The sequence below is a fragment of the Camelus bactrianus genome, chromosome 16 (genome assembly GCF_048773025.1).
Source record: "Camelus bactrianus isolate YW-2024 breed Bactrian camel chromosome 16, ASM4877302v1, whole genome shotgun sequence".
Classification (NCBI taxonomy): Eukaryota; Metazoa; Chordata; class Mammalia; order Artiodactyla; family Camelidae; genus Camelus; species Camelus bactrianus.
Window position 1 is genome coordinate 54,275,191 of NC_133554.1, and position 20,392 is coordinate 54,295,582.

The 20,392-nt window shown below is 50.5% G+C and overlaps 1 protein-coding gene across 4 annotated transcripts; it reads left to right on the top strand.

The window, feature by feature from the left end:
* The first annotated feature begins 333 nt into the window (after positions 1-333).
* Positions 334-16,255, top strand: CD300A (CD300a molecule). Of its 4 annotated transcripts, none has more exons than XM_045513609.2 (8): positions 342-511; positions 1,446-1,644; positions 6,026-6,355; positions 6,956-7,115; positions 8,675-8,769; positions 12,724-12,761; positions 13,221-13,337; positions 14,531-16,255. In XM_045513609.2, exons 2-8 carry the CDS (start codon positions 1,584-1,586, stop codon positions 14,600-14,602), a joined length of 873 nt encoding a protein of 290 aa, XP_045369565.2. In that variant the 5' UTR covers positions 342-511; positions 1,446-1,583; the 3' UTR covers positions 14,603-16,255. The 4 variants fall into 4 exon arrangements, with proteins under 4 accessions (XP_074199724.1, XP_045369565.2, XP_010949125.2 ...); XM_010950823.3 differs by having other exon boundaries at positions 344-511; positions 14,124-16,255; XM_074343620.1 differs by lacking the exon at positions 342-511 and having other exon boundaries at positions 1,341-1,644; positions 14,124-16,255.
* The last annotated feature ends 4,137 nt before the right edge of the window (positions 16,256-20,392 follow it).

The window sequence follows — 20,392 nt, forward strand, 5'->3', positions numbered from 1 at the left end:
TTCTCAGGACTCAGAGCTGCTGCAGCAAGTCTGCCCAGACAGCCCCTACTTTTCCCCCACTGGTCTCCGAGCACGTGCATCCCCACTGGGAAGAGGATCCCACACTGGTGAGAGGCTTTGCGGCTGCAGGACCCCCAGCCCCAGAAGAGCAGGCTCAGACCTGCAGCCGGCAGGTTTCGTCTTCCCCTACAGCATGGTTGATAGGGTTGTTAGTGCGAAAAGTGCCACTTCCTTAATTTTCTGTGTCATGTGGTAATTTTGCATCATTCTGTTTCTTGCTTAGGGTTTGTGGAGAGGCTGGGGCGAGCAGGATGGGTGGGGGAGATCAATTGCCCTGCCCTTTCCGCCCGCAGTTCAAGTGTTTCTCCATCTTCCCGAAGACAAGGTCGTCCCAGGGACTATTTGCACAGCGTACGTCTTCCTATTAAATCTTGTTTTCCCACCAACTATCATTAGAGTAAAGATGTTGTCCCCTGGGAGAAAAACTGGCTGAGGCTGCATTACCTCACAGGTAACTATTTTTGTAATTATGATGCTATTTATCCCCTCAGATTAGCTATTATTATCGACACTTTACAGGAACTGAGGGTTTTGGTCACGGTCAGGCCAGTGGTACGTGGACGAGTCACAGCCTCTCCTGCTTCTCAGTCTGGCGCACCCCCCTCCTCACCTTTGACATTCAAGACCGTGGCAATGGGTTTCAGTGGCTAAACTGAAAAATCAGCCTTTCTGGGAACTTTACAGTCAGGGCAGGAAGAGAAGGGCGTGCCGGGGGCTCCGGGTGGCGGCCCTCGGAGCTGATGTCTGCAGGCTCTCGGGTGATGTGTGCACCACAGGTCAGGGTGAATTTCCTGGACTCGCGTGGCCCTTCTGGGCCAGCCGGGGGCGCTCTTCCGGAGGAGTACGTGTGTCTGTGTATATTTAGAATCTGAATTCCACGTGGATCAGGGAAGGGGGGTCCCTTGCTGAGTCTCACTCTGTGCTCAGCCCTGAGCTGGCACAGTCTGAGGAAGGAGGATCTCAGTCTGAGGACCTTTGGACCAAGTGGAGGAAGCGTTTCCAAGACCAGAAACCACTCAGGGACTCTAGGGTCGTGCTGACGCGGGGGTCTGGGCCTTGATCACAGCGGAGGTGGGGGGGTGTCCTGGAAAGGCTGCTCCCCAGTGCGGTCACACTGTGGGTGACACCCAGGGCCCTGGCTCCTCCCCTAGTGAGGGCCTTTCCCTCCTCCCTGACCACCCCAACACAGGGAAACAGAGGGAGTTACTAGAAGGGAACTTGGCCAAGTGGCTTTGGGGGAGGGGAGGGAGGGGAGGCGCGCGGTGGGACTTGGGGAGGGGCTCCTCACTGGCTATACCTGCAGAACCCGAGACTCGGCCGGGGGGGGGGGGTCTCAGGCGCTGCCGCTGGCTCTGCCCACTCTGTGACCTCTGTCTTCGCCCCAGCTCCAGAAACAGAACCAAAACAGAGCTGAACAAAGAAGCCCAAAGCCGGAGGAAAAGCAGAAGTGGGAGTCCCGAGGCATGACCCTTCTTGAGGGGGACTGAAGCCTTGGGGGCAGCTGGGACCTTCATGCTGGAGAGATGGTCCAGAGGGACTGGATCCTGTGTCTGCCCCCAGCCATGCTGCTTCTCTGGGTCCCAGGTGAGGGACTGCCCGGGGAGGGGGCGGGGGGAGGCAGGTGGGGGCGTATCAAGTAACTCAGAATGGGGTGTGCTCTGTCCACCACGGAAGATGGACAGACGCAGCGGCCGCATCCTCAGACGGGCAGGAGTGAGGGTTGATCTCCCCTTCTGCATCCACCTGACCTTGGATGAGCCACAGTGGGGCAAAGAGGTGGGCACAGAGGAGGAGCTTTGCAGGGGGGGTTCAGCTGAATTATCACAAGAAGAAGGAGGGCAAGAGGCAGGGCGCACCAGAGTGGGTGGCAGGGGGACCGCTGAGCGCACCTGGGACATGTGCTTTGACAAGAGGTGCCCTCCTGGCTCACGGGTTCCAGGAGGAAGAAGCGTGGGGACCAGGCAGGGCAGACCCTGGTCTCAGGGACATGGAGGTGAACGAACAGCCAGGGAGGCTCAAGGGGCCAGTCTCCAAGGAAAGGGCATGCAGACTCCCATGGGGGGAGGGGAGGTCGGGGAGGGAGAGCACCTGCAGGACCGGGAGGAGGAGACATGCTGGGGAGATTTCTCTCCAGCACCTCCAGGAGCATTTACAGCATCTGTAGTCATGCTACGTGTATTCGCAGCATCTTTAATTCTTTTGGTTGTTTTGCCTATAAGTCGCATGTTTCATTCCATTCTATTTGCCTACTAGTTGTCTACAGAAAAGCTATGATTTTTGGTGTAATAATTTGGAAACTGGACATCCTCTCACCACTCATTTTTCTACCGACCTCTCAGGTGTCCTTGTGTGTTCACGGGATCTGCCCACATGGAGGGTTTGCTGTTTCTCTGCTTTCCTCTCTCATCGATCATGGGCTGGTTTGGCCAGAATGATGCCCAGGACAGAAATGGCAGTGGTCATTCCCGTCTTGTCCCCAGCTAGGCAGGTGTCCAGTGTTTCCATTAAGCACGAAGAGGGCACCGGTTCACATTTTTAAAAACAGCATTCGGTGTCGGATGCTTTTTCATTACCTGTCGAGATGATTACAGGCGTAGCTCGTTTTATTGCGCTTTGCTTTATTGAGCTTCATAGATTCCACGTGTTTTACAAATTGAAGGTTTAATCAAAGGTTTGTGGCAACCCCACGTCGAGCAAGTCTGTCGCTGCCATTTTTCCAACAGCATTTGCTCACTACGTCTCTCTGCCACATTTTGATAATTCTTGCAGTATTTCAAACTCTCCACCAGCAAGAAGGTATAATTCATTGAAGGCTCAGATGATGGTTGTCATTTTTCAGAGATAAAGTAGTTTTTCATCAAATGATGTACATTGTTTTTAACGACATAATGCTACTGCACACTTACTAGACTGTAGTATGGTGTAGACATAACTTTTATATGAGAAACCAAAGAATTTGTGTGACTCACCGATACTCCCTGGATTGCAGGGGTCTGGAACCGAGCCTGCAGTACCTCTGAAGTATGGCTGTTTTTTTTCTCCTTTGAACTTTGAAAGTGGTGAATTCTATTAAGAGATTTGGCCAGATTTTAGTCTTGCTATATTACGCTGACTTCATGAGAAGAATTAGGGAGTTTTTTCCTATTTCTTTATTTTCTGCAAATGTTTAAATAAAATTGGGATTATCTGGTCCTTGAAGGTTTTGAGGAACTAACTTTGTGAAACTGTTTGGGTTTTGCTTAAAAAAGAAAAGGAAAAGAACTTCTTCTTTATTTTTTTCATTTCCTCCCAGTTTTACTGAGAGAGAATGAACAAATAAAAACTGTGTATATGTAGGGTATACAGCGTGATGTTTTGACACACATGTACGTTGTGAAATAATTACCACATCGCTTCACATAGTCATCACCAGGAAAGGACTTTGTGTGTGTGTGTGTGTGTGTGTGTGTGTGTGTGTGTGTGTGTAGCGAAAGAGTTTAAAAGATTTATCTTAAAAAAAGAAAAACTACACCCCCAAGAATGGGAGACGGGCTGATCCAAGGGAGGGAAAGCCAGAAAGGACTCCTTGCTAACATTCATTGCTATTGGCCTACATTTGTAAAAAATCTATTTAAAAAATCTATTTTGGGTCAATATTGGTCATTAATGTTTTTCTAGGAAATCATCAGTTTTGTCCAAGTTTCCAGACTTATTTGTAGAGACTTGCAAATTACCCTGGCTAGTTTCCTTTTTAATTGCATATGTGTGTCTTTTTTTTTTTTTTCTTGATTTGGTTAAACGCACGAGAATGTCTATTACACTGTTTGTTTCTCCCAAAAGAAAAATCAGCTTTTCAGTGTATATTCTAGTTGTGCCGCTTTCTGTTTCCTAATTCACTGATTTCCGTGCTGGCTTTCGTTTCTTTTCTCATGGGTTGGGTGTGTGTGGGCTTGTTCCTCTCCCGACTCCCTGTGTTGGGTGATTCTCTCGCTTATCTGGGACTTAGTGGATGAGACTTTGTGATCCTTAAGTAAAACATTAGGACAATAGAGGAACATCTTGTTAGGAGAGACAGAGAGAGAAGGGGACAGACAGACCCAGAGGGAGAGACCGAGAGAGATAAGGAGAGACAGAGACACAGGGAGAGAGATGCAGGGAGAGAGACAGAGAGATAGAAACAGAGGGAGACAGAGAGATGCAGCAAAGGGAAGTCAGACCCTGGAGACGGATGGTTGGGTGTGTAGGTGGGGGTGGGGGGGCGCCCAAGACCAGGGAGGGGAGCCAAGAGCCAGGCAAAGAAAGATGACAACACACAGTCAAGGAGAGGTGGGGACTAGAGTCGGGATGTGGGGACCAGAAGCAGCATCTTGGACGAAGGAAAGCTGCGACAGACAGTTATCTATTAAGCGCTTGGTACATATCAATTTTAGTGATTTTTGTGTTTCTAGAAAATCACACCTTCGTCCAGATTTACACGTTCACCTGTAGAGAATTTCTGCAGAGGACCAGCTCTGATTCTTTGAATTTTGTCTATCTCTGTGCTTATTTTACCTTTTCATGTCTTAATTCAGCAATTCAGCTAGACAGAGAGTTATCTATTTTTATCAGATTGAATTTTCTGAAATTCCCATTTTCTTGGTCAAAAACAGCTGAATAGCAGCAATTTCATACGGTTCAACCTAATATTATTTACCAGGCATTTTACGCCCATTATCTCTTTCCACGCCCCCCAAATGTCATGTGAGGCTTATCAATCATCGCCATTTTACAAATGAGGCATCTGAAGCTCAGAGAGGTTAAGTAACTTGCCCCAGGACACACAGCTGACAAGTCATAGAGCCACCAAGCATCTCAGGAAATGTCACACCTGTGACAGGGCTGCATAAGGTCTTCTCTGCAGGGCATCTGCACACCCAGGCCGGGAAAGGATGCCTGATAGGCCCCGGGAGTGGGAGTGGTGGGAACTCGCGGTGATCAGCTTTGGGCTGCTGTGGACTGAGAGCTGCACTGGGTGGGAGAGGTGCTCATGCCAAAATGTTTCTTGATGGCCTACTATGTGCTGCACCCTTGTAGACATTGCAGATTTAAGAAGGAGGCCCCTGTCTTCCTGGAGCTTACATTTGAGTATCTTCAAGTGATTTAAGAACCCAAAAAAGCAAGTAAAATTAAAAGAATTCTTTCCCTTTTTTTGTATATATATATATTTTATTGAATAGAGTTCTAACTCTAGGAACAGAGAGCAAGCCACACCACCCCCTCCACCAACCTGGGGGGCTGGCGAGGACCTGTACACACACACACTCTGCGTATAGGGGCAGGGGACAGGCCCTCTGCTTGGTGGCCAGCATTAACCACACGCCCCACTCAGTCTCCCAGCTCTGTAGCTGAGAACCGTCTGGGAGAATGGCAGACGAAAAACTGGGAAAGAAAACATGAGTTTTCTTGAAAATTAAGTCTGCAGGAGCTGGGCAGACTGAAGTAAGCCCCAGGATGCAATGAAGGTTGTCATCAGTAAATTTGTGTGTGTGTGAATGATTTATTTTATCCACAAAATTTGCCGAGCGTGTGCAGTGTTTTTGTGACCTATTTAGCAGCCGTTTCCCTGCCGTGGTATGTCTTCTCTTGGTGGGAACAGACTGGTGTGTGAGGCTTCTTCAGGTCTCTGAGATGCTCAGGGCTGTGGTGGCCCTTGGGGAGGGAGAGCTGGCTGCTTGGAGGCGAATTCTAACTGTCCTGACAAGTTTCCAGGTGGGGGTTTCCTGGACAGTGAGGGGTGGGAAGGGCAAGGAAAGGAGGTTGGGTCTGGAGGAAGGAGCTGCTGTGATCACAATCTGGGGGGTGCTGGAGGGAAGGGGAGGACACCCCAGGTGTGGTCTGGCTGATGGGGGGTGACTGATGTGAGATGGGGAACTTTGGGGGGTGACCCCCAGGGCGTCTCTGACCCCGGTCCCCCTGATGAGGAGCCGGACTCGGCTGTGTTTTCCAGGCTGCTGGTCCCTGAGTGGCCCCCACAGAGTGACGGGCGTCGTCGGGGGATCGCTGAGCGTGCAGTGTCGGTATAAGAAGGAATTCATAGATCATACCAAATACTGGTGCAAATCCCCATGTTTGTTATCGTGGAAGATGGTGGAGACCACAGAGTCAGAGAGAGAAGTAAGGAATGACCGCGTGTCCATCAGGGACCATCCTGCAAGCCTCACCTTCACAGTGACCTTGGAGAGCCTTAGAATGGACGATGCGGGAACATACTATTGTGGGATCGATAAATCACTTTCATTTGACCTCACCTCTGAGGTTGAGGTGTCTGTGTTCCCAGGTGAGCCGTGCACACCCACGCCCCCTGTACCAGCAACAGGGTCACCTGAAGAGCCAAGACAGAAATCAGATCAGAGGCTTGGAGCAAACTCTGTGTGTGAGAGAGAAAGAGAGAGAGTCAGGGAGCTGGCATCGCTCCTCAATCTGGAGCGATGGGCAGGTGCTAGCCAGGGGAAGGGGAAGCTGGGAGAGCAGTGTGCAAAGGAGAGAGAGGAGGGCGTTCTGCGAGCAAACCTGCATAGGGGAAGGTGTGGGGGTGCTGGGTAGTGAAGGTGCCCAGTACAGAGCCAGCGCTGACAGGTGACAGTCTGATCTGCAGTTGAGACAGATGTCTCTGACTGGCAGCTTGTGGCTATGGCTGGGGACTGGGGGTGGAGGTGACTTTGGGGCTCTCGGGGGGACCCAAACTTCATCAACAGGATGGAATCAGGACTGTTGGGGGCGGTGCCTCTGTCCCCTTTGGAAGTGCTCACTTGGCCCCCGGGAGGGTCCTGGGGCCCCTTTGCAAGTAAGCATCTTGTGTGAAATCAACCAAACAAGGTGTTGGTGAGTGATGGGAGAGTCAGAGAGAGACCCCTGGGTCTGATTTGTGTTTCTGCAGCAGCAGCAACACCAGCACCAATGTCAACCCCACCTACCACAACCAAGACCTCAACAACCACAACCAGGATGTCAGCTCTGTCATTCACCGCCCCGGCCACAGTGAGTGCCACTTACAGTGCCAGCAGCCAGGAGGAATCCCAGCCCGTCCTGGACCAGAGGTAAGGTGCCTTAGTCCCTGTGTCCCAGAGGTGAGCCTCCTCCTCTGGCCAGATGGTCCATCTGGGGCCGGGAGCCTGGTCCCTGTTGGCTGGGGGCCTCTGGTTCTCTTTGTACCCAGGCTGGAAGCAGGTCTGATCTCCTGGCTGGGGTTGTTGGGGGCCACGCTGGACCTGCCCGGGGCTCCAAGAGAAGGCTCAGGCTGGGCACAGGCTGAGGAAGGGGGACGGAAGGAGAGTGGCATTAATGACAGCTGACGATGTCCTACTAGGCACGTGCTAAATGCCGCACGTGATGTCCCCATTTGTTCCTCACACCCTGTACCATTATTACCCTCATTTTATAGGCAAGTGAACCGAGAGGGTAAGGGTCATGTAGCTACCACAGGCAGGCTGGGCTCCCAGCCCAAGTTTGTGTGATTCCAAAGTCGTAGGCTCTCTCTTCTAAACTCGTGATTCTTGACCCTTTTTTGGGGTCACAAAACCCCAGGAGAATCTGGCAACATTTATAAATTCTCTCCCCAGAAAAACGCATGCTATCATAAACCACCTCTGGGGTTCACAGACTCCCTATTCCGACAACACCTGGTGTCCTGCAAGTCGATTCTCGCACTGACTCCCCACAGTTAGCACAGAACCCTCGGTCCCATGAGACTCAGAAGACTCAGTCCTGTCAGACAGCCTGGCTGCAGGTGCCAGCGCCCTCTGGGGATTCCCAGGCCGTCACGTTTCTGACAAACTGGCTACAACTTTGGGAGTTCCCATGACCCCCCCCCCTTGGGTTTGACCATTGTTACAATAACTCACAGAATGCAGAGACGTGCTATACTTAAAATTATAGGTTATCACAGAGGACAAAGGTCAGGACCAGCCAAATGAAGAGACATGCAGGTCAAGGTCTGGGAGGGTCTGAGTGCAGCGCTCCTGTGCCCTTTCCCAGTGGAATCGGGGGGGGGGGGCATCACCCTCCTGGGACACTGATGTGTTCACCAACCAGGAGGTTCCTCCCAGCCTTGGCGTCTATAGTTTTATCTGAGGTTCATTACACAAGCCAGATTGACTGCATCATCGCCCACGTGAATGACTTCAAACTCCAGCCCCCTTTACTTCCCTGAAGGTCAGGCTAGCTCAGATCTTTAATCACATGGTTGGTCCTTCTGGTGGCCAGCTCCCATCCTGAGTCACACCATCTCTTAGCAAAAACTCAGGCAAATCCAAGGGGCTTATGAATAGCAAAGACACTCCTGTTACTAGGAAAATTCCCAGGATTTACAGCCTCCCTTCCAGGAGCCAGGGGCAAAGGCCAGTCGGATTCTTTTTTTATATGTAGTTCCCTGTGCTAGGCGGTAGGTCCTTGCTGTCTATCTCTTTTATGTATAGTAGTGGGGAAGGTTCTGAGGTCTACTGTGTGTGTATGCGGCGGGATTTAGGTTGGTGGGGGTGTGTAAGAGGGAGACTTGATACCGTCTACATTTTTTCCCACGTGACCTAGTCTATCTATGGAAGCAAAGCGGGGAAGGCATGCTTGGCCGCCCCACCCACCCCGCCCTTTTCCCCTCCAGGCTCCAAGTGCTGCTGCCCTTGTTAGCAGTTCTGCTGCTCCTGCTGGGGGGCGTCTCACTGCTGGCCTGGAGAATGGTTCAGAGACAGAGCAAAGGTGAGTTAGCTCCTGCACCCCACTCCCCACCCTGGAGGGGCAGGCCCTGCCCACACCCTCTTATCTTCGAGGCTCTGTGTCCTGGTTCCCCGGAGTGGTCATTGGATGCATCCTCTGAGACCACACATCCTGGGTGACCCTAGAGGCAGAGCCCAGAGAATGTGTCCCTAGAGTGGCAGATCCCAGCTATGGGAGGGGGCTCCTTGGAAAGAAGCCTTTCCTACGGTGGGCCTAGGGTGGGTGCTCAGGAAGCAATGTCCTTCTTCTGTCTAAACCCTTCTGTGACCTCCCACACCCTCCGAAGTCCAGGCCCCCATAGGACAGTCAAGGCCCTCTGCAGTCTGGCTCTGCCTACCCCTCTGGCCATCCGTTCCCTCTGGAAGGCAGCCGTTCCCAGCTTTTCATCACTTGGCAAGAGCCACGACCTCAGTCTCCCCTTCTGAGTTTGCTCTGGGCAGCTGGGTTGCCTGCCCCGCCCTCTTTCCCCAGCTCACTCCTGGTCGGCCCTAAGCGATGCTCTTGGACTTCCTTTCCTCGGGGACCTTCTCCTGGCCCCCAAAGAGTAGCTTGGGGGCCCCTCCTGGGTGTCCTATGGACTGCCACCATCATAGCCCTTTTCACAGCAGATTGTCTTCCTTGCCTTGCCCCCCACCAGCCCGTGCAACTTCTTAAGGTCAGGGACCCTGACTCCAGATGGCACACAATCAGTATTTGTTGAATGAATGTGGCATGTAATAGCTCCAGGGAGCTCCAGGCAGCCTGCAGTCCAGCCGCTCTCCTCTGGGCTCAGGTTAAAGAGAGGAACCTGGAGGATGCACCCAGCCGCTTGTCTGGTGCTCAGTAAGTAGACGCTCAATCAGCACTTGAGTGAATTAACTGAATAAGAGGAACCGAGGGAGGAGTGGAGTTGTGAGCTTGCTGTTGGCTGGAGGCCCAAGGCCCACCTACAGGAGGGCAGCCGTCGGCCTGGGGTGGGCTGTGAGCTGGAAGTCTCCTTCCTGTTCTAAGGGTTCCTTTTTTTTCCCCCCCCAAAGATGCTATTTATTTTATTTTATTTTTAAATTTTTTTTGCGGGGGAAGGTAATTAGGTTTATTCATTTTAGAGGCGGGGGTAATTAGGTTCATTTATTTATTTATTTGTTTGTCAGTGGAGGTGCTGGGGATTGAACCTAGGACCTTGTGTATGCTAAGCACACGCTCTACCACTGAGCTATACCCTCCCCCCTATTTTTAATTTTTTTCAACAGCGATACTGGGGATTGAACCCAGGACCTCATGCATCCAGGACCTTGTGCATGCTTAGCATGCACTCCACCACTGAGCTACCCCCGACCCCCCCACCCCCACCTCCCACCTGATCTTTTCTAAGAGTTCTTGATTCCATGCGCATGGGGCTCTTGGGGGAATGTTTGTTCATAGTTATGGAAGCTGAGCCTTTCAAGGCTGCAGTGAGACTGGAGGTTGCTAACTGGGAGTTGGTCCCTACTGGGGCCGGCCAGGGTGGGGGGGCCCTGCCTTACCCTCTCACCTCCGGTACCCCATGGGGCCCAGCCTCTCCCCTCCAGCGCAGCTCAGGCCTTTAGGAGAGAAATCAGACTCAGTGCATTTGTGCTTGTTGACAGAAAGAAAAAAAACCGACTTCTTCTTCCCCATCGGCTTCTCCCGTATCACGTTCAGGAAACCTCCGCCTAAACTTCAGGCCACGCTGCCCCCCACGTGGGGTTTCCCCAGCCTGGGCGGCTTCAGATCTGTGGGTCCCGGCCGTCTCCCTGGCGCCCTTTCGCCTGGCTAGCTCCCCATGCCCCGCCTTCTCAAAGAGGGGTGTGTGACTGCTGCAAAAAACTGGAAAAATAAGCAGAGGCACAAAGAAGGAAATAAATTCGCCATAATAATGATGGAAACTCCCACCGCCCGAGAAAGCCCACCACTGGTGTTTGCGCTGCATCGAAGTCTCTTGCTTATCTGATTTCTTAAAATGTTTGCTGCTTACCATGATTCCACTTAGATATTTCTTTTGTTTTTTGCACTTCACAGATGATATGATTTCCCCTGCTAATAGATGTTCTAAAAATCCCTGACTGCGGGTTGACTCGTGTGCGTGGGTTGCACCTTGTTGAACTAACCCTTGTTTAACAGGAGAAAGGCTTTCTGTTCAAGCAGCCTGTCATCCCCCCTACTTTGCAAGTCCCAGCTCCTGTGTCCTGAGCGCGTCTGGGGCTGTCTTCCCAGTGCCTCTGTCCCTGCCCCTCAGCCTGACGCCTGCCCTGTCCCCCCACTCCTGGTTCTTCCCCTCAGCCCAGTCTTGTCATTCACTCGTTCACTCACGCAGCAAAGCTGACGGAACTGCTGCTGTGTGCCAGGCCCGGTGCTGAGCTCTGGGGGACACGGTCTTAACCAGGGTAGACTGGGTTCCCTCTTTAGTGGGCTTCCTGTCCGGCTGGCTGGCTGTCACCCAGCTTCCTCAATGCCCCCTTCCTTCCTCAGTGATGGACTCCATGTCCTCCTCACCAGCCCCCTTCTTTCTTCCCATCAAAACACCTGTCCCAGCTGAGGAGAGGGAGGGGGTCGTGGAGCCCGAGGGCAGCATTTGGAACAAAACATGTTCATAGCTTATAGTGCCTGGTGGCATGTTCTGTTGTGTTGACTGACGGGGATCAGCAAACACTTCTGTCATACAAGATCTCTTGTCTCCTGGCTGTGGGTGTCTCACCTTTGACTTTGGGGCTCCCCAAGTGGACAGTGTCTTTCTCTGCAGTGTTTAATGGAGTGGGTTCTGGAGTCACCTGGCTGTGCCCCTCGACAAGGGCATTCCAGTTGCGTGGGCACCACCTGCTTGCCACCAGCTCCTGGGGCTCCAGGTTGAAAGGGCCGGGGAGCGAGGCACAGAGCTGCGCTCAGAGGCAGGACACCTGCAGACCAACACTGCAGGTGCCAGAAGCAAAAGGCTGTGCGGCCTGACCAGCGATCCATCAGAGCTACCGGGACCTCCCATCTGGGAGGGACAGACCCCCAGGCAAGGCAGTCGGAGCAGATGACCCTGGTGACTTCGTATAGTTTGACGCAGTTCTAGGTCTCTGCAAGGACACGTCCCTTCATTTTTTTCTTTTAACAAAACTTCAGGGCTAGTTAAAACACCCCACCCCAGCATTTATGATTCAGTACATCTAGGGTGAGGCCTGCAGATCTGCATTTTTTAAATTACAGCAAAAATACATTAAAATACTATAAAATTTACCATCTTAACCGTTTTTAAAAATTGTAGTATGGTTGATTTGCAATGTTGTTAATTTCTGGTGTGCAGCAAAGTGATTCAGTTATACATATATATATAAATATATTTATATATTCTTTTTCATTATAGGTTTTTATGAGCTATGGAATACAGCTTCCCATGCTATACAGTGGGACCTTGTTGTTTATCTATTTTGCATATAGTAGTTCATCATCTTAACCATTTTTAAGCTTACAGTTCAGTGGTGGCAAGTATATTTACTTTGCTGTGAAAGAGATCGCAAAGCTTTTTCATCACGAAGACAGCTCCTTTTAAATGAGTTTCCTTCCTTTCTTGCCTTCTTCCACCTGGGAACTTTTTTTTTAATAGAGCTACTGGGGATCGAACCCAGGACCTCGTGCCTGCTGAGCGCACACTCTACGACTGAGCCATTCCCCACCCGCCGGAAACATTTTTATGAGTGACTTTTGAGGACTAGATTTGTTTGGCCCCTCTCCCCAGGCTGGAGCCTTCCTGCCCATTCGTTTATTCACTCATTTATTTCCTCATTCACTAATTCACCCACTCAGCAAGCCCTTGAGTTCCTACCATGCTGCAGACCTGAAGTGACAGGTCCCCAGAACTTGTCCTAGGGTAAGGCCTTCCTCCAGGTGGATCACAGGGTGCCCCATCCCCGTCTTGCTCTGGGATTCGACCTCCTTACTCTTCTCTTGTCTCTTTAGCTGGTAAGAATCCAGAACCACCCCAGAACCCCAGTCAGGTAAGAAAGGCTCCTGCAGAAGGAGTGTCGGGTGGCTGGGGGGAAGCGTAGAGGATGCTGGCGGAGCAGGGGGGTTGAAGTGTCCCTCGGGCAATGGAGGTCTGCATGGATCTTACGTGGATGGGGGCGAGGTGCTCTCCCACAGCGGGAAGAACAATGCCTGGGAGATCTGTCACTGGGTCTTGTCATGGGTTCTGGACAGTCCCTTCCCTTCCCAGGGAAGGTGGAATGAGGGAGGGTCCTCCCAGCCCAGCCGCTGACCTGCCCATTCAAATACTCCCCAGAGAGGACCAGAGTGAGGGAAGGGGGAGGGAGGGTGGGAAGGCTGGGGCTGGGGCACCCAGAGCACTGAGAGAAAGGAGATGTTTGCAGAGAAGCAGGGATAGAGGCCTCTCTGGGCTGGACCAGGGAGGGGCTCTGCGGACACCCACCAAGCCCCGCACCTCCTACCCACCCCAGGCTGCTGAGCAGAGTGAGCCCTGCTATGCAAATGTGGAGCTGCAGACGTGGCCCCCTCCGGCAGAGCCCAGGCAGCCCAGGCAGGCGGAGGCGGAGGACATGGTGTACAGCACGGTGGTGAGTGCGGGGGCTCAGCTCCTGTAATGGGGAGGGGGGACCCCGGGCTCCCCGGTCTTGCGCTTCCCTAGGTCAAGGACACACAGAGAACGGGCGAGTGCAGATACTGCCGAGCTCTGTGTCTTTGTAGCTGGGGATGGGGGTGGGAGATGAGGAGCTATTGGGATGGCCGGTGGCAGTCATAGTCAATAAAGTACAGCATTTATTAGGCCCCTACTATATACCACGTACCCAGCGTTAAAACCTCTGACTTCTCACTGTTTTGGTCCCATCGTCTCTGGTATGATCCCCGATTCCCGATTTTTATCAATGACCCCCTGTAGGTCAGCCCTTAGGCACAGTCATTGTAAAGTAAACTAATGGAAGAGGCTGCCCACCCCTCCAAGGTCATGACCCGTTAGCGGAAGAGTTTCGGCTGAGGGGTCAGTTGTCAGAGAAGATGAGGGAGAAGGTTTCCACGACACGTGGCCCTGGGACCAGCCACATCCGTGTTTTTCTAACTTGGTGACTAATGATCTCAAAGTGGATCCCGGAGACTCCCCCAGCTCTGGTGCCGGGGACTTTGTGCTGTGTCTTGATCAGGTGGGGTGGAGCGGGTGGGTGGACAGGATCTTGGAGCTCAGTCCTTGTGGGAGAAAGAGGACAGGGCGGTGGGGAACGGTGGAGCCACCTCCTTCCCAGCGGAGACTCCCCGGGTTCCCCTCTGGCGTGCCCCACCCTCCAGCCTAAGCTGGGGGTTCGTGCTCCCCCCACCTCTCCCCGACCCCCCTGTCTCTGTCTCTGCAGAGGCTCCCCAGTGAAAGTCTTCACTACACCACGGTGGTGTTTGACTCACCAAGACAGGATTCCAAGGCTGACAGGACATCCTCCCCGGGGCCCCAGAAGCAGGAGCCAGTGTACAGCCTGGTTAAGAAGACATAAGCTTGCACCTCCAGCCTTGCCATCTGGAGGCCTCTGTGGGTCACAGGAAGCCTAGGGCTGGCCCCTCAGCCCTCACCCACATCTGCCAACACCGCTTCTCTTGATGGTGACCAACAAGGCAGCTGGGCTCCCGAGGGCCAACCCTCGTGTGCCATCAGCCAGCCTGGTTTTATTGAGGACGAGTGAGAATGTGATTCTGGAGGGACCTGTGGGAAACCTTCTGTCCCACTGGCTCCTGATGCGTCTTTCCCCTTTTCTCTGCCTCTTCCCAGCTCTGGGGTAGGAGGGCAGGATCTCAGCCCCACGTGAGGTCTCCAGGAAACGATGGGACTCATGCAGGGTGATACCCACGAACAGCTTTGTACATCACAGCCCCATGGAACTGTCTGGGGTTGCTGCAGAGTGGTCCCCACTGGCAAAGAGCCAGGAGATGCAAAGGCCCTGAGGACTCATCTTACAGACAAGGAGACCAAGACCCAGAGAGAGGAGAGGCTTGCCCACAGCTCCAGAACCGTGTTTCTCTGGACTCTGAGATAGGTTCATTTTTAATATGAGGTTAATAAATTAATAAAGTTTAAAATATCTTGAGAGAAGAAAATATTATTTATACAATGCCTGCTCTGTGTTGGCAATCTTGTATTTAAAGAAAAATCCTTTCTTTGGAAGGCTGAATAATATTCCATTTATGTATGTATTACATTTTGCTTATCCATTCATCCATCAGCGGACACTTGGGTCGCTTCTGGGTTTTAGTTGTGAGTAACGCTGTTATGAACATGATGTACAAGTATCTCTTTGAGACCCTGCTTTCCATTCTTTTGGGTGGATACCTGGAAGCAGAGTTGCTGAATCATATGATGATCTATTTTTAATTTCTGAGGAACTGCTGGGCTGTTATTTGCAGTGTCTCTACCATTTTATACTCCCACCAACAGTGCACAAGGGTTTCCAATTTCTCCACATCCTTTTCAACCTTTGTTTTTTTCTGTTTTTTAAAAAAGTAACCATCTTAGTGGTGATTTTGATTTGCATTTCCCCAGTGATCAGTGAGGTCGAGCACCGTTTCGTGTGTTTATTGGCCTTTTGTGTATCTTCTTTGAAGAACTGTCTATTCAAGTCTTTTGCCGGTTTTCAGACTGAGAGGGTTTTGTGTGTGTGTGTGTGTGTGTGTGTGTGGCTGTTGAGTTTTTGTTGTCTATGAATTCTGGATATTAATCCTTATCAGATATGTGATTTGCAAATATTTTCTCTCATTCTGTGGATTGCCTGTTTCTTGGATCATGATTAATGCCCAAACAGTATGAATTCAGCCAGTCATCCAATGTGGCTTTTCTCCCACCTCAATATGAATAAAATGCAGTTAAGAACAATTAAGAGAGGGGGAAGGTAGAGGTCAGTGGTAGAGCGCATGCCTAGCACGCACGAGGTCCTGGGTTCAATCCCCAGTATAGCCATTATAAACAAACAAACAAACAAACAAACAAACCTAATTACCCACCCCCCACCAAATTAAAAAAAAAAATTAAGAGAATCCAGTTATACTTTTAAAATTTATTTCTAACTTCATCCTGTTGTGGTCAGAGAAGAAACTATCTTTTTAAATCTAGTAAGACTTAGTTTGTGGCTTCACATATGGTCTATCCTGGAAAATGTCCCATGTGCACTTGAGAGGAATGTGTGTGCTGTGGCGGGGCTGGTTGTTCTGTACACGTCTGTTAGATCTGGTTGATTTATCGTGCTGTTTAAGTCCTCTGTTTCCTTGCTTACCTCCTGTCTGGTCATTCTATCCGTTGTTAAGAGAGGGGTATTGAAGTCTCCAACTACTACTGTAGACGTGTCTACGACCCCCTTCAATTCTGTCAGTTTTTGCTTCACGTATTTTGATGGTCTGTCATTAGGTGCATAATTATAAATATAATTGTTGTATCTTCTTGCCGTTGCTCCCTATCCAAGTCCATTGCTGGATGAGACAAATAAACTTGAATGTCTTTGAGTCACTAATGGTTGCGATTTCTGCTACTTCCAGGGAATGACATTCCACACTGAGAGAGCGCTCTAGCCCAGAATCTTTTCCTATTTTGTCAGGGATGTTTGCTAAACCGTCACCAGCCACCCAGAGGGAGGAGACACTGGTTTGGAACTCCCCCACAATGTTCTAATTAAGTCAGTATACATTCATCTGCAGCACGACGCTAGGTGGCACCCTTCCCCTACAGCACTGTGTTGAATGGTGTTCCCTAAATCTGTGCAACGTGGAGTCCTGAAAATGAGGATTTGAAAGGTGGATGTGAAGGGTGCTGAGGGACCTTATAATGTGGACCAGAGCTTAGCCATGCATCCAGTGCAGAGTGAGCGCTCAAAAATCTCTGCTGACGTGAACTGAATTCAGCTCAATCACCCTCCAGCCTGACCTAAAGTAGCCCTTAGAGGCATCCTGTTTCCAATCAGAGAGTGACCTCTGCAGGGCGGTTTAAGACATAGATGGACAAGTCTTGTAATCTACACCCATTTATGTAACTTCCTACCAGGAAGCTGTGCATACCAAAGGGTATTGGGAAAGGCAATCTTTGTCGAGCCAGATTTTTAAAAAATGTGCTTTTCTAGCTTCCCTCCAGGGCTCCAGGCGGACATATATCATAATCGCATGAGGAAGAGTGGCAACCTGGTCAGTCTTCCCTGAACAAAGATTTGCCCTAGGGAGTTTGTCAAGAAATGCCTCAGCTCACATTTTACTTGGGTTCATATTTTAAACTGTATCTATTAAAAATTAGGCACCATATTGCATGACTGAAAACTCAACACATTTATAGGAGAATAGATGGCGAAAATCATTGTCCTTACTAGTCCTGTCCTTAGTCATTTAAAGATAATTTACTATTTCTTGTTTCTTCCTTGAGATATTTAACCGTATAGTGTATATCTATACAGCATACATTGCTGTCTCTACCCACCTACTTATTTATAAACCCAGCATCTATTTATCTATGATATATATGATATATGTGATATATAATGTATATACATGTCTGACCTTCAGCTTTCTTATCTGTAAAATGGGGAAATAACCCTTTAAGTCTTCATATGTTTTGGTGAAGATAAAATGATACAGCAAGGTCCTTTAATCACCTAACACGATAATAACAAGGGCAGCTAATATAAAACACCCTTCCTGCGCACAGAGAGTTGACAGTCTGTGCCCCGTGGTCTTCTCCTCCCCAGTCCCCAAGTCAAGCCATGATTCCCTAAACTGGCCTCTGCTAATCCTTCTTCTGTTCGAGCAAGTGATGCTGAAGGGTCAGAGCTTTGACCTGAAAAGAAGCATCTGTTGGCCCTGAACGATCACCTCCTGGTGGAACAGGAGGAGTTGGGGGGAAATCTTTGTCCTACTAGGGAGCTGCTCCCTGCTCCCTGCTCCCTCCCGCCCTCCACAACACACACACACACAGACACAGAACAGAAAGTTAAAGAAAAAATGCTTTGCAGTGGGAAAATAGTTTTGAAATGCTAGCCAATATAGTTCTGTAGTTCCTTCCAATCCATTCCGTCCACTGGGTTTGCTGCCCTCACTGCTCCAGGGAAGCCAGGACACAGCAGAAAGCAGAGGATAAAAGCCACCTGCCTTTGTAGTTCCCAAGCCACCAAGCCTTTGTTAGAAGAGGAAGAAATGTACCCTGAACAGAGATTTGAGAGAAGAGTGAGGATCAAAAGAAAGCTTGCCAGCTTCAGACCAGAAAAGAGTAGCCTGGGGTGGGGAGGGCGGGGGAGGGGGAGGATGTTGGTGGGGCTGGGGCTGGACTTGGAGCTGCCCAGAGAACCAGCAGTCCTGCTGCCCAGATTGAGGCAGACATGGGTCACGGGTGGGTACTAGCTTTTGAAATACGCTAGACTCAGCTGAGGTGGGCTGTAAGTCTAAGAGGATTTGATACACTTAAGAGAGAATGTAGAATATCTCATTACAAACTTAATACATGATTACATGTTGAAAAGATAATATAGTGGGGTAAATAAAGTATGTCACTAAAATCCGTGTTCTTTCTTTCTAGGGGAATGGGTGAGCTAAATTTTATTCATACAGTGAAATACTTTTCAGCAGTGAAAACCAATTGGCTTCTTCGTTTTACGTGAAAGCCACAGGCTAGAGAGGTCACCCGAAATGACAAATGCCACTCATATGGGTGCTAGAAAATCTGAATCTTGTGTCCAGGACTCCTGGAATCTTAGTGCTTAGGAAACAAACAAACAAACACTTTATTTTGAAACAATTTCAAATTTGCAGAAAAACTGTGAAAACAGTACAAAGAACTCCAATATATCCCTTAACCAGATTCACCTTAAAAAAATTTTTTTTTGCCACATTTGCTTTGTTATTCTGTTTACATCTATGCATATTTTTTTTCCTGAACCATCTGTAATCCCAAGATGTAGGGACTGGACAACCGTGTGTCTCCGCCTTGTGGCCATATCTGGAATTACATGTCCTGCTTCCCAAGCCCGCCATGCTTGCTCAGGCTGGTCTGGCAATGCAGGAGGTATTCTGTATTTTCCAGGTCAGTGCAGCTAAGAAGGCAAAGGGCCTGACACAGGGGAAAGGACAGGAAAACTCCTGCTCAGCTTTGCAGTTCCTCCACGCATCCCCTCCTTGGATGTCACTGGGCTGAAAGAACACACGCAGGAGAGGGACCTGGAAGGGACGGCCTCACGGGGAGGCAGCTGCTTCTGCTTGGCGCTGCCCGGGGCCCCTGAGAACTCCCAGACCCCAACATCTCTCCTGCCCACCTGTCAGGGCACCTGCATTCCACCCGAGGGGGCATTTAGCTGGATCTGCAACCTTACCAGATCAATTCCTCTGGGGAAACCTGGGAGCCTCTAGGGCAGGAGGGATTGGGCACAGAGTCCTAAATGAGGCTCAAGATCAGCTGGGGGTGAGGGAGGGACAGTCTCTGGACTTGGCTGGGACTTTGTGACTTTCCTTCTGAAAGGTGTAGGGCTTTTAATATGAAGCCTCTGTCAGCTACGCTGATGCAGCCGGCCGTGGGAGTGGAGGGAGAGGACAGGGACCCAGGCTGAGGTCTAGGACTCTCCCAAAATGCTAGAGAAGGAGGGAGTGAGAGTCTTCTAACCCCAGAACCAGGGAAGTTCTCACTTTTACCTGGACACCAGGTCAGGGGCCACCGCAGTGCCAAGCCACGTCAGTAGGCATCAGCAGCCATCACGGTCACCGTGAATGTGCAGTCCCTGCGAGTCCCTGAGGGACACGTGGCTTCTGGCCACTTCCAGCCTGAGCCACGTTTCAGCTGGAGTCCCAGGCTGCTCCTGACACCCCAGCTGCCCAGAAGTCTCCCAAATGGTTGGAGTGAAACAGCCCAGCCCATGAATCCCATCCACCTAGTGCATGACTCCGCCCACACAAGCAGAGATGCTCAGTGCTCTGGAGCAGCCCGGAGAACACAAGCCTGGGGACAGAGCTTTAAGGGGTTGACTTCAGAAGGAACCACTCTCGGGGGAGGGTGTAGCTCAGTGGTAGAGCGTATGCTTAGCATGCACAAGGTCCTGGGAACAATCCCCAGTACCTCCATTTAAAATATTAATTTAAAAATAAAGAAATAGACCTAATTACACCTCAAAAAAACCAAAAAAATTAAAAAAAAAAAAAGAAGGAACTACTCTTCCTATAAATATCTGAGGCAAGTCCTCCAATTTCAAATCCTCACTGGCAGAGACAGTGCAGCCTGGTCAGTGATTAAAGAGACCTGGACCGGGTGTCAGAAAGCGGGAATTCTGTCCTTGCTCAGAGTTATGGGAAGGTGGGGCTGACAGGGGTGGGACAAGCACGCAGCATCCTTTTCACAGTGTAAAACCTGAGGCCCAGGGAAGTGAGGGCGTGCACCTGAGTCCGCGCGGTTTGTGCAGAGCCTGGATTCTGGACCCGGCTCTAAGGAGACCTGAATCAACTCTTTGTGCTGAATTCCTCCATCTGTGGAGGCTTGAGACTAGACTTGGAAACCAGCGGGAGCTGGTGGTAAGGACGGGTGGGATGGATGATGTAGAAGTGGGGTCTGAGCTGTTAGAACGCGGTGCATGCGCGTGTTATGAAGCATCAACACTGACTCATGATGTAAGTTCCCTTTCCCTCT

Bases quoted from the DNA above. Each gene is read 5' to 3' on its own strand.
- CD300A (XM_010950823.3), top strand. From the start codon at position 1,584: ATGGTCCAGAGGGACTGGATCCTGTGTCTGCCCCCAGCCATGCTGCTT. The intron at 6,356-6,955 runs GTGAGCCGTGCA...GTGTTTCTGCAG, and splicing joins TGAGGTGTCTGTGTTCCCAG to CAGCAGCAACACCAGCACCA. The intron at 7,116-8,674 runs GTAAGGTGCCTT...TTTCCCCTCCAG, and splicing joins CAGCCCGTCCTGGACCAGAG to GCTCCAAGTGCTGCTGCCCT.